At 40.8% G+C, this 13,102-nt stretch overlaps 1 protein-coding gene across 1 annotated transcript in view; it reads right to left on the reverse strand.

The window, feature by feature from the left end:
- Nucleotides 1–13,102, reverse strand: part of kcng2 (potassium voltage-gated channel, subfamily G, member 2) — a 35,618-nt gene continuing 22,516 nt past the window's right edge. The window contains exon 3 of the mRNA XM_005450759.4: nucleotides 1–1,287. Within this exon, the coding sequence (XP_005450816.1) occupies nucleotides 460–1,287 (828 nt within the window). The 3' untranslated portion in view covers nucleotides 1–459. The remainder of the gene's footprint in view (nucleotides 1,288–13,102) is intronic.

Here is a 13,102-nt window from a genome sequence, read left to right on the forward strand (position 1 = left end):
TTTAAAATCTCAGCAAACAGCTTTATTTCACACAATCCACTCAATGCAGCTACATGAGGAACATAAACTATTATTCAGAGGTCTAAACAAGAACACGTGTGTTTTAGTAGCAGATTTTCTTTTCAGAGAGTAATCTGAGTCACAGTCAGTGAGAGTACTGTCCGTTAGGGTTGGTTTTTTTAGATACTTAAGTGTGAATATTGTGTCGTTTCCTATATTTTAAAATCAGATTTGTAAAAAACGAAAAAGACCTCATCTGCGGCTCTCCTGTAAAACTTGTGAAATTCAGACACACTCTGGTGCACAAGCGCTTCACACGTTCAAAGCGGAAACCCCGAGCTCAACAGAGAAAACCTCATCCCTGTTCACAGTCCCGCAGCTTGTCATTTTTGAAGTCCCAGTGCTGGGTATCGCAGCCTCCGTGGCTCCCGCTTGAAAAAAGACAGGCTGACAGAGAGGCTAAGTCTTCATGGACGCTCTGATCTCAGCCGCTCTCTGAGCAGCCATGGACTTTCTCCGCTGTATGGCTGAAGCCGTGGCCTCTGTAATGCCATGGTAGCTGTCCGTCTCCTGGGAGTCCTCGCTGTTCTGCGACTTGGTGCTGTCCTGCGAGTCTGGCTTCTGCCTGAGCGCCCGGCTCTGCTCCTCCTTCAGCTCAACATAGGAGCGGGAGAAGGTGTGAAAGATGGATGTGACAGGGAAGGCCATGAGGAGGATGCCGCTCAGGATGCTGCTAAGCGCCACCACCTGACCAGGGATGCTTCTGGGCACCATGTCCCCGTAACCAACCGTAGTCATGGAGATGACCGCCCACCAGTAGCTACCAGGGATGCTGGTGAATTCCTGCTTTGCGCCCATTTCGCTTTCAGCTAGGAAAACGAGTGGTGAGAAAAGAGCCATGGCCACGCACAGGAACAACAGCAACAGGCCAAACTCACGCGTGCACCTCCTCACTGTTAGGCCAAGGGTCTGCAAGCCTAAGGAGTGCCGGGCCAACCTCATGACGTAAAAGATCCGTAGTGCGCGGAGAACTCGGAGAACTAACCCCACCTTCTCCAGGTAGTTGTTCCCTGAGCCTGCAGGTTTCCCACCCACCGACAGAGAGTCCACGATGAGGGTGATGTAGTAGGGAAGAATGGCTACCACATCGATGACGTTTAGAGGCGTACGCAGGAACATACACTTGCTCTGAGTCTGAATGAAGCGCAGCAGGAACTCCAGGGAGAACCAGGCGACACACACTGTCTCCAGAACAAAGATGTTGTAGCATCTCTGGGAGCACTCACCCTGCAGAGGAGGGGGAAAAAACCCAACACAAAGACAAGTGTTACAACCTTCAGCGAGAGAAACAAATCCAAAAGTGTTTTAGATGAAGGTGAGGTTAGGACACAGCATGGAGCCAGTCATTAAGAAGGTATTTTAAGGCTTGTTATTTCATCTGCAGGGTTTGTTATTGACAGACGAGGTTGCCACTTTAGCTCTGAAAACAAAAATGTGTCTGTTCTCTCACAGAACAAAACAGAGAAGGTGCTGAAAGATTCGTGAAGCTTATAAGCACACGCTTTGATTATCTGATTTAGCCATCCTCACTGAGTCACGCGTCAAGCCGCGCTAAACAAAAGGCTTTAAGAGGTGTACAATGTGAAGATAATGTCAACGTGAAGAGTCCCCGACAAATGAGGCTATGCTGGATTTTTAAGATGAAACATCTCTTTTCATAATAATCTACTGCATAATCATCTATTTTTCCAAGCCTGATGAAATAGAGTTCATGAATATTTAAAAATATAATTATAAGAGACGACTTTATTTGATTAAGTCAAAGTTACCCCTGGAGCAAACTGAAAACATGAAGTGTGTGAGTATACTTTTCATTTTTCTGACATGACTCAGTGTGATTAATGGCCAAGAAATATTCTTTGCTTTGCCATTTCTGTGGTTTTTCATTCGAATATGAGGAGATACCAAACAGAGACAAAATACAGCAAACATATGGCAACTTCAGCAGCCCATTAAAGCCACCATCTACAAGCACTGGGGTGTTGACTTCGTGTCGGAATGTGCACAAGGGTGAATATGTAAGCCTTTGCATTTGCCTTAGCATTTGCTCAGTCAGCCTCATGCATTTTTAAGAGTATAAACTCTGCTTTGCAAATAGCAGAGTTTTTTGCCCTTGAGACATCAAACTCGCTAAGCCCATTAAGGACCATGTAAATGACTGATAGGCAAAGCTGGAGTTGCAATTTTTCACCCAGTAACAACAGCAGCAGAAGCAATAACCCACTAAAGTAAAAGTGAGGTCACATATTAAATGAGAGTAAACAGTAATCATGCTGAATATTAGGATTTCTAAAAGAATGTAACATGAATGTAACATGATAACTAAGTGGTTTATTCAGTCTTGCTGAACAGGGAACGTTAATGTCATGGAAGAGTCCAGTCTCAGTGCAACTGGCATGTATTGTAGCTTATCATCAAACTTTCAACCTATCGTACCCACATACATATTTCACAGACATGGAGTCTTTACTGTCTATCACTCAGCTAGCAAGAAATCTGCAGGCTAACAGCCAGAACTCCACACTGCAGGCAGCAGGAACTTAAGTGGCTTTACAGCTAACAATCACCTTCCTCTTTAGGCACGAAGTACACAGTTACAAGGAATGGAGTTGGGAGGTGCTGAGTGCTCAGGAAGAGTAGAAAAGTGCTAAATAAGAACCAGTCCATTTGTCATCAGTTTAACTGAATCTTAAAACTAACAATCAATTCAACTCAATTTTATTTATATAGCACCAAATCACAACAACAGTCACCTTAAGGCGCTTTATATTGTAAGGTAGACCCTACAATAATACATCAGAGAAAAACCCAACAATCATGTGACCCCCCGATGAGCAAGCACTTTGGCGACAGTGGGAAGGAAAAACTCCCTTTTAACAGGAAGAAACCTCAAACAGAACCAGGTTCAGGGAGGGGCGGGGCCATCTGCCACGACAGGTCGAGGTGATGAAATGATGGGATGCTTGAAACTGACTAATCCTTGAAACATTTTTAGTATATAGCCATGTTTGCTAGTCATGTCTCAGGCAGTGGGTTTCTGATACAACAATCTGTTCTTATTTCCTAGTTGTCATGTACTGATGTGATGACAGCGTGTTTCATATGCAGGAACTACACTGTAATACATACAATACATCTTTATTGTCGTTTTTCAATGTGCAGGATATGTGCATATTTACTGCAAAAACCCAGTCACTGTCTTAAAGCTAACCAACCAGTGAGGGTAAAGGCAAAAAATGTTGAAAATAAAAGTGTAAGATAAAAATTGTCCTAGATAGAAGTGCCACCTTATGGCTAGTTTTCGTGTTATTATACTGTCTCCTAATGCAGATTTCTGTCCTCGTGTTGGACATAAATGCTAAAGTGGTATCCTGCTTTTATACTGGAGAATGACACTGACAACACTGCTCCGGATTGTTTTCATGATTTTCAATGATTCAGTTAATCCACTGACTGCAGTGCAGTGTTAGCCAAGTGCAAATGAAAGCGGTGAACAAAATGAATGAACTATTCATCAGCATTGTGTGTGGCACTTTTTAGTGTCACAATTGTAAGTTTGTCATAATACAAATATGAGGCACAAACATCACGCAGACTTTCTCTCTGGCTCAGATAATCGCTTTTTGTTTAACTTTTCTGTGATACTGAAATCATAATTTTTTTTAAATTAGTGCTTAGGATAACAATCTTACAATTTGTAATATTTTTCTTAACACCACAAATGTGAATCTTGATTGAAACTTTAAACCTCTTGATGTCAGGAGGTCACTAATCGGTACAATCTATCCTCTTTCATCAAAGCTCATGACAATTCAATCAAGAGCTGTTTATCCTCAAAGCAAAAATATAAATTTCCAGGCCACACAAAAGCAAAAATACCATCAATAGCAGGCTAAAGTTCATTGTCTTGCCCAAAGACATAGAAGCATGTGGACAGGTGGAGCTCAGAACTGAACCATAAGCCCTGCGATTATCACTAACTAAGCCTTATTGAGCTCTATCACTCTTTCCAATGTTGGACTGACAGGCCAAGATTCCCACTTCGTGTAGTTACCTCTTGGGTGGAATGTAGTGTAGAGACTAACATATGCTTTGGGTGCCCAAGGTGGTATTAGGAAAACTACAAAATTGTGCCATGTGACTTTTTGGTCTGGTTACAAACTCGTAAGAAGTCAGAGACAGCATCCCATACATTTCAAAAGTGGATATGAGTCCCATCACACCATGATCTCCAAAAAACAGTTGACAGTAGATAGAAAGGTTGGGCTTCACACTCTAATTGAGAAATATGAAATAACACAATAACTCTTAGATTAAAAGAATACCATCATGTTCATTTTTGGGAGAATTATCAGCCAATTTGGACCTCTTTGTTCTCTCTTTTCATGAAGATTTGGACAGCTTGCAGAAACTACAATACTGTACTAAATATAACTGTATTCTCTGAAAAAATAAGTACATACCCATTTAGTTTTTGTGCTACATATTTGGAAAAAGCAATCATTTGATCCCCTTGGTGTACTACCTACAGCTATGTGAGTCATGTCAGTAAAGTTAGCTTTTTCAATATTAAATAAAAATAGAAGTTTGTAAGTGTGTGTGCCTAAAACTCTCCCTCTGTCGTGAATCCAGCTTTTAGTCCTCATGCTCCCGTGGCAAACCATCACATGGCAGTTTTGAAGCTTCATGTGTTATTGCAGCACGGCCATTCAGATTTGAGCTAAAATCCACCCTCTAACCACATGCTGTCATTTCACATCCAAAGTAATGAGTCTGAAGCCAAAACAAATAAGTGTGCTACTATCCAAATCCTTAAGGAACACGCTCATTTTCACATGGCAACCAGCATGCTTCACACTTCCTTTGTTTTTCTGCTCTTCCGTGTCCACGGGGGAATCTGTCTGTTTGTGACACATTTGCAATCGATGATGCCAACCTTCATTTGAATCTGACCAGTGTATATGTATTGTTCTCTGTCAGAGGCTTTCTGGCTGAGTGCATTTTCCACTCCCTTCTGCTCCTTCTCCACTCTGAAAAGCCTCTGATGTACGCAGATGTACCGCTGAGGATCAAATTAAAAGCATGCAATTATTCATCTCAGCAGTCAGGGGACTCTGACCCCGTCACAGCTGAAGACAAGCATGTGAAACCAAACAATGCAGGAAGCGACGGCTAACCTTTGATCTGCACAGTAAGTTGGAGCGGGCTCCGTATAACAAACAGGCACACTTCCAGTACTGAGCTGCTCCTGTCTTTGGCACGCCCAAGATTTTAATGGATCTATTTACAATTCTCATTTGTTCACTTCACTGCGCTTTACCATGTGCAGCGAGTGTCTGTGTGTGTAATTGCCACCCAGATAAACTCAGGTCTTTTCTTCCACACAGCAATTTACCTGTTCACAAAGTAATTTCAGGCAAGTTGGGGAATTTAAGAGAATGCTTTTCATAGATGAATTCTGTCTTTTTAAATCGTCTTCATGTCAAATCAACAAATCACAACAAATCGGTCCAACACCTGGAGTCAGGTTGTGGCATCGTCTCACTAACACCTGGCACTACCTGGCCAGGTATGATCATTTCTCCAGCATGTTTAGGCCTTAATTGAAAAATCTCTCACCGCTTGGAACATTTCAAGAGCCGTGGGGATCTGATGCCTGAGCAACCTCAATCAGCTCCTTCCAACATGAAGGAGCAGCAGCTATTGAGGTTCCTCAGGACACATCTTGCACACACTACTTGAGATCTGTTGGCCATATTGGACATGATACAACCACCTGGTGCCAGTGGTTGCAGAAGGTCGATGCCCTTTCACTTGGTGAAAATCATTTGCAAAGAATGGTGGGTTCACCACCAAAACCTTGGCTGATTGTGACCTACACCTGTTTTCACACCTTGGCTTGTGTGATTAGGTAGAAGAGCAATAGGTGGTCCATGTCCCTCTTGTGGGACACTCCGATAGGGCTTAAATCTGGGAATCTCCACCATTTGACCTTAGAACTGAAGAAATGTCTCGGACGAGAAGTGAAACGTCTTCAAGCAACTTTTCTTTCTAAGCTCTTTAGACCATTTGCAAAGAATGTGCTACACCAAAAACCTTGCATTGATGCTTTGGTTGTTGGCAGATTCCCACGTCTTCCTGTAGTTTCTCAAGTTTGTCTGCAAGACAGCAAGTTCCACCTCAACACTCAACATTTAAGATTAGGTGAGCTTTTTCAAGGAGCAGTTTTTACATTACGAAATGCCAGCATGACTGGAAAACAGGGTTGATAATTATTTGCCTGGTAAGATGGTTATGGCTTTATTACCACCCAGTGGTTCTGGCTTGCAGACCTTTGTTGTTGATCACCAGCTGAATTAAACTCATTATATCTTATTGAAGCACCTGATCACAGGGCCAAATATTAAATATGCCCTGTAAATATGTGAAAACATTATCAGTCCCGTGGTGTAAATGCACTTCCATGCTTCCTGCTACCATGGTTGCAGTGACGGTGCTCTCCTGGAAAACTCAGAAACAAGCTAAGATACAAGAGGAAAGAGACTGTCACCAACAATTCCAATGACATACCTGTAAAAGCATATTAAGCTACATCTGCCTTATATTATTTCTGTTTCCTCTTTGCACAAAAACTCTTAACTCAGTCTAGATTTAGTGAAATGTTCTGCAACCACATCTTAATGAATGGCCAAAAAGGAATAAGGAGTGAAAATCCAACATTCAGCCACTATGAAAGGTTTGACATGCAGCTTTATTTTTCTCCTTTCTTCTTCTGTTATGTGCCCACTGTTGGTGCAAAGTGTCCACTATGGCGTCTGAAAGCAATGGCAACTCTCACAGAGATGTACACAATAACTGTTACACAAATCACACACACTAACACAGAGGAGCTGTCGTGTGGAAAACACTGAGCACAGAGCATGCTGACAGTTGCCTTGTGCTGCATCGTCTTTGCCTCATTCTTGTTGGTCTTTTGCTGCACTCTGTGGCCAGTGAGTGGATTGAATTGTTCAGAAGTGCTCTACTGTGTGGGTGTCCCCCCATCACCCACCCCATCATCGACAAGGAGCAGCAATAAGACCATCTCACACAGCCATACAAGAGAGATTTATCTCTCTTGTATGGCTGTGCTCTGTCAGAAGTGTCTTTGAACTGCAAGGTTTGGTTCTATTGAAAAAGAAGAGCTTCAAGGATGAGAACAAACAGTTTGGTCTGGAAATAGTCCACAGCTGTTTCCCTGCAAATATTAGTGGAAAGAGTCTGGGGCTGTCTCACACACTGTAGATACGAAACAGGGAGTGGAAATTCAAGGAAGTCAGAGCTTATTTTATTCTTGTAAAGTCTATCCCATCACAGGGTCTGACTTGGGCTGACAAAAAATAAATGAAACAGTAAATTTATGAAAATTCATTGCATTGGTTGAGCTCCACAGAGCTGTTTAGTGGTTTTAAGGTTAGATATGTTTAATACTACAGTTGCACTAGGAAAAACAATGATTGGAGACTGTGGTGCCAAAGTTATTGCAACCATGTGAAAAAATGAATAAAGTGTTTAATAGACAGGGACAAGGCTGCAGTGAGTGGCAATGTCAGTTACCATGTTCAGAGTGACTTTGGTGTATCAAGATGATGATAAAATGATGTCATAAATCAATGAAAATCACAAATCTGTTTCTGTCTGATAAAGAAGTTCACATTGACTACTTACATTCAGAGCCTTGCTTTTATACAGGAATAAAACCAGAATACAACCAGTTGCCAACCAGTTGATTCGAGTTCCCTATTGCAAAAACACTGTGCTCGTCTTCACAGACTTGTTCAGATTGATTGCAACTCTTTGCCTATGCTTATAAATTAGACTGAAATCAGTTGTAAACCTTCATCAGTCTGCCTGTGAGTGATCCAGTCAGTCAGAGAGCGAGTAAACTGTCTGGCTGTCTACCACCAGACAACCTGTGTAATCACAGTTGAAAGTGGTCACCCAGAGGTTAATGGTCTTGAATGCTCAGTGTCAGGGGGACTGGTTGGTCACCACAGCTGTTTGCAATCTGTGAAAAAATTAAAAGGAAATCACCAGTTTTTTTTTTTTTTAGTTGCAAGGAGGTTGCCGTCCTATTTATACTCCATCGGCTACAAAGTTATCCCTTTGTAGCCGATGGTTGATTGCTATAATGGACTTGTGTGTCGGTTGCCCCCTAGTGTAAGGGTGTCAGACTCAACTGGAGCTTAACTGGGCCAGATTATGTAAAACCACAGCGTAAAACAACATGCCTCCCTCAGGTTTCCTTTGTTTAGGTTCAAGAAAATGCAAAAAAGCTGCAAATAAAAGTCCAAGTGAAATGCTCAATTAACCCTACTCCCTCACAAATCTGACACCACAGAAGCTATGATTTCTTGATTATTATTTTTCTAATTTAATGAGTGATGATTTGCAAAGAGACAATCAACCACCAGAGTCATTTAAAGAAAACCTGCAATTTCAAAACAATATGCCCCAGTTTTACTACTCTGTCTACTTCTACAAGTTACACATCACAGTCTGGTGGTGCTTGGTGCCACTGCTTCAGTGCACCTCAGTGGTATATTTGATTCCCACTGGTAGTTGCTGCCATTGCTTGATTTTGCTGAGGTAACTTAAAACAGTCTCTCTTGTCTTCAAACTACTTAATTTCATTCACAAACCACGGCCTCTGCCGACCACACGGCTGTTAGTCTTTTACTATATGTTTTTAATTTAGAGTGACACATTTGCCCCAGACTCAAAGAACCGCTGGAACTGAGGAGAATGAGGTGATCCTCGAGGTCCAAGAATAATATAATTCATTTTCATTTAAAGTTTTTAGGTTATGCCTCCATCAAGGTAAAGCTGAGGCATGTGATCATGTCAGTAACACAAAAACTACTGAACCAAAGTTCATCAACCTTAGTCAAGTGGTTATGTATAAGCCAAATGCTGAAACTTCATTTAAGAACTGGTGGAGAATGTAATACCCAATAGTTAATTGACCTCTCTGCATTGAATCACACTTGTTATTAATCTCTGTCTCTCTTCCACAGCATGTCTTTTGTCATGTCTTCCTTCTCTCACCCCAACCAGTCGCTGCAGATGGCCCCGCCCCTCCCTGAGCCTGGTTCTGCTGGAGGTTTCTTCCTGTTAAAAGGGAGTTTTTCCTTCCTACTGTCGCTCATAGGGGGTCATATGATTGTTGGGTTTTTCTCTGTATGCATTATTGTAGGGTCTACCTTACAATATATAGTGCCTTGAGGTGACTGTTGTTGTGATTTGGCGCTGTATAAATAAAATTGAATTGAATTGAATACTTTGGAACCTAGTTTAGCTAAAAAAACAGCATTTACATTCACTGATGGAAGTTTAACAGTGGTCTCCTTTTTGGAGTTTCCATGTAAGCATTAATCATTATTGTCAGTTTTCATCAACCAGCTTTTTGTTGTCTGGCAATAACAAAGACGATAACTAAATAAAAACTAATCCATAAGGTCAAAAACTATGATAAACAGTGACACTGACACTGACTGAGACTTTTGTCAACAAACAAAAATATTCTGGAGAGACCTGATTCAATCAGAACGGAGTTGGGACGAGTTTGGGAGTGATCCAGTCAGAAGTAATCTCCTTTGTGCCTGTGACATACGGACACATTTAGCATTTGATGTCAATAAAAATAAGATGCTTTGTAAAACGTGCGGAGCAACTCTCACGAGTAAAATCACAACACATTTTTCCACCTTATATTTTGGTTAACTTAGTCAACTTTAGGTTCAGTCTGCTATAATCTTCTGATCTTTAGCTGACTTCTGACTAAAACTAAATGATGTTTTAGTCAGAAGACTACGACTAAAACTAAATGTAAAAAAGTTTATGAGCTGGGTACAGATTAGGTGAACTGGAAACTAAACCGCCCATGGGAGTGAATGCATTCATACGACTATTTTTAACTCTGGAAAAATAACAACCTGCCCCCACCCGCCCTCACTTAATGAAGTATTTAATAACCATTAGAACCATTAGTGCTGATTTAACCTGTTTCATTTCACCAGTAACTCCGGGCTTCATGGTTGTCACCTTTAATATGAAACACTGTCACTCAAGTTGTTTTGTTTTTTTGTTGTTTTGTTTTTTTAATACTCATCTGGATTTGTCTCCTGAAAGCTTCAAACAACAATCTGTGACACTGAAAGCTGGTTTGGAGATTACTGTAAGTAACCAGGATGCTTGAGAAAGTGGATACAGAAAGTGCTCACTGATACAAAGAAACCAGGCAGAGCAGAGAGAAGTATTTTATACAAATGGTTACAAATAGACCAATATTCCAATGGGCTAATAGCTTGGTGACCTTCTGCGTGTGTCATAATTTATCATAATAACCAAACACTAATACCTTATCAATCACATGCCTTCTCCTTATAAAACAGGCAGTTATTGTTTATGGTTTAGCTAATTTCCCTGGTTCTTCTGTGTTTGTGTATAATTACTGAGTTGAATCTTAATTAGGAGGCAAATTATTCAGCTCAAACCAAGATTCAGTAATGGTATAATCATGATGACTTTGCCTGGAACTTAAATAACAATAATAATCATATTCACTGACTCTGCCTGGGAGAAAATCTCTAACCCACCATCGCTGCTGAGCTTGATCAAGTTTATTGAATCATCTGAAATATATTTCTTTTTCAATAATGCGAAAACACTGCAGTAACTCATGCACGCCACACTGACCCAAGCAGTTTTGTACCTCGTCGGTTCACATTTATTACACTCGGCTGTTTGGGGAGGGAAGGAGAAAAGTTTTGTGTTAGCTGCGCAGAAGTATTTTAATCATGTTGATTTGTGGCTTGTGCGGTCTGAGAGCCACATAAATTTACTCGTACGTACTTTTTCTCTTCGAAAAAGCCATTAATAAATATTTACGCACTAGTGGTACCAACAGCTGCACTGCTCATAGTGTGTGTTTGCTCTTTATAACACATGAATGTATTTTTCCACTTTAACTTGTAACAGTAAGAAGGCTGTGTCTTTACACCGTTATTTATATCCTGTTCTCTGCTGCTGTGACAAGCCATATTCCCCATGGGGGCCATTATTGTTTCATCTGCTCTAATCTTACCTCAAGTAGCAGCGATATTGATGGCTGTTGCCTAACAAGTGTATGCCCTCACTCTATCTCCCTTCTGTGGTCAAACGTACCTCTATGACTGATGAACAGGATATCGTGAAAGCAAAGATAGCTCAGTGAAATAAGTAAACGTGACTGGAGTTTAATCCCTGGTTGGGTTTCTTTATATCTAGAAGCAGGTACGGAGGTTTTTCCCTTTTAGCTAACACCACTTTTTCAGCCCATCACAGATCTGGTTCATTTGCATTAACATTTATGAGCAGGGCTAATGCACTTCAATTGGGCTGAAAATGATTGCCCTAAAAAAACATTTCTGTCTGACTGACATTGCATTCAGCAGCATATTTAGACGAGTTGAAAGCTTAGTCGTCTGGCACTGAAAGTCCTTTCCATGTTGTATTAGATTATTCTTTAGGTTTTGGAACAATTGTACCCTCATATCCCCTGAGAGTTATCACTGAATAAGTCGATATTCCTCATCTTTTCCACACAGTAGAGTTTTTCCTTTGTGGTCACACTGGGAAAATATATTTTCAAAATACTTGGATTCACTGGTGACCATTTATGTTGCTGGCAGGTAAGACTCCTCTGGCTGGAAATGTTTGCTAATGCAAATGCCTCTTGCTAAAGCCAGTGATGTTCCTTCTTCATGTGCTGAGGAGCTGTTCAGCTGGGTGTGCTTGCAGCTCCACGGGGAGAAGAAATTACAGCCAGCACAGCTGGAGCTTTTCTGTTACATTTAGCAACCAAAAGGTAAAACAAGTGCATTGCTTATCCTCATTTCCTTTCAGTTTTTGTTTGTTCTCAATTAATTCTGAATCCAAATGACTGTATTCCAGCTGGGTAACTATATAGGGCAGGTAGCTACCTGTGGAAATAATGGCTTTAATTTCCATAGCTGTTATTTTGATGTTTGGAACTTAGAAGTGTCCTGATTTGTAAATGAATCTTTCTGAAAGAGAAACAATTGGCACTGAAATCAGTCATGGTAAAAATAAATAAACAAATAAAAATTAATTCTAAGCTTTTATATATGAAGGCAATAAAAAGTAATATTTATCATATATTAAAATAAGGTAAATACAACCTCAGATTAAGAGCAACATAGCACGTTAACAAAACTTGAGCCTAAATGCAGAAGCAGTATATGAAAAACTCAGTACAGCCCATGATTCACCAGCTTGTAGAACCAGATTCAGAAGCAATAACTTAAAGTAACTGCTTTCTGTATGACTCGTTCAGCCTCTCATGTCATTGTGGAAGAATTTTGGCCCACTCTACAACATTTCTTCAGTTCATTGAGGCTTTCAGGCACTTGTTTATGGACGCTCTCCAACCACAGTAATCAGTCATTTGGAGTTTGACTGGCCATTGCAATACCTTCATTCTTTTCTTTTCTTACCATTCTGTTGTGATGTGTTTGCTGGTGTGTTTAAGATTACCATTCAGTTGCATGACCCAGTTTCAGCAAAGCTTTGGCTGTTGGACACGTGGCCTCACATTTGGCTCTAGAAACTTTATGTATACAGAGGAGTTCAGTCATTGGTCCACTCAATGACTGCAAGGTGCCCATGTCCTGTGGCTGCAAAAACATGCCCAATCACCCATCCACCACCATGCTTGACAGCTTATATGATGTGTTGAGCTTATATGATGTGATCTACTTATGAGTAACCCTTCTTACTGCAGAATGATGGACTTCAAATTGTTTGGAAACAGCTTTATAATCGTTCCAAGATATTAGAACCAATGCTGTTATCGTTCCTCATTGGCAAAACTAAATGCTCCAAACCAGCAAACTGCCAAAACCTCTGCTTTTACAGAGGTGCTCATGCTCACTGACGATCAGTTAATCAAGTTCATCTGATCAGCAGCACCTTTCCCTCTTAATTCGTATGGTAGAATAAG

Source organism: Oreochromis niloticus, linkage group LG22 (genome assembly GCF_001858045.2).
Source record: "Oreochromis niloticus isolate F11D_XX linkage group LG22, O_niloticus_UMD_NMBU, whole genome shotgun sequence".
Taxonomy (NCBI): Eukaryota; Metazoa; Chordata; class Actinopteri; order Cichliformes; family Cichlidae; genus Oreochromis; species Oreochromis niloticus.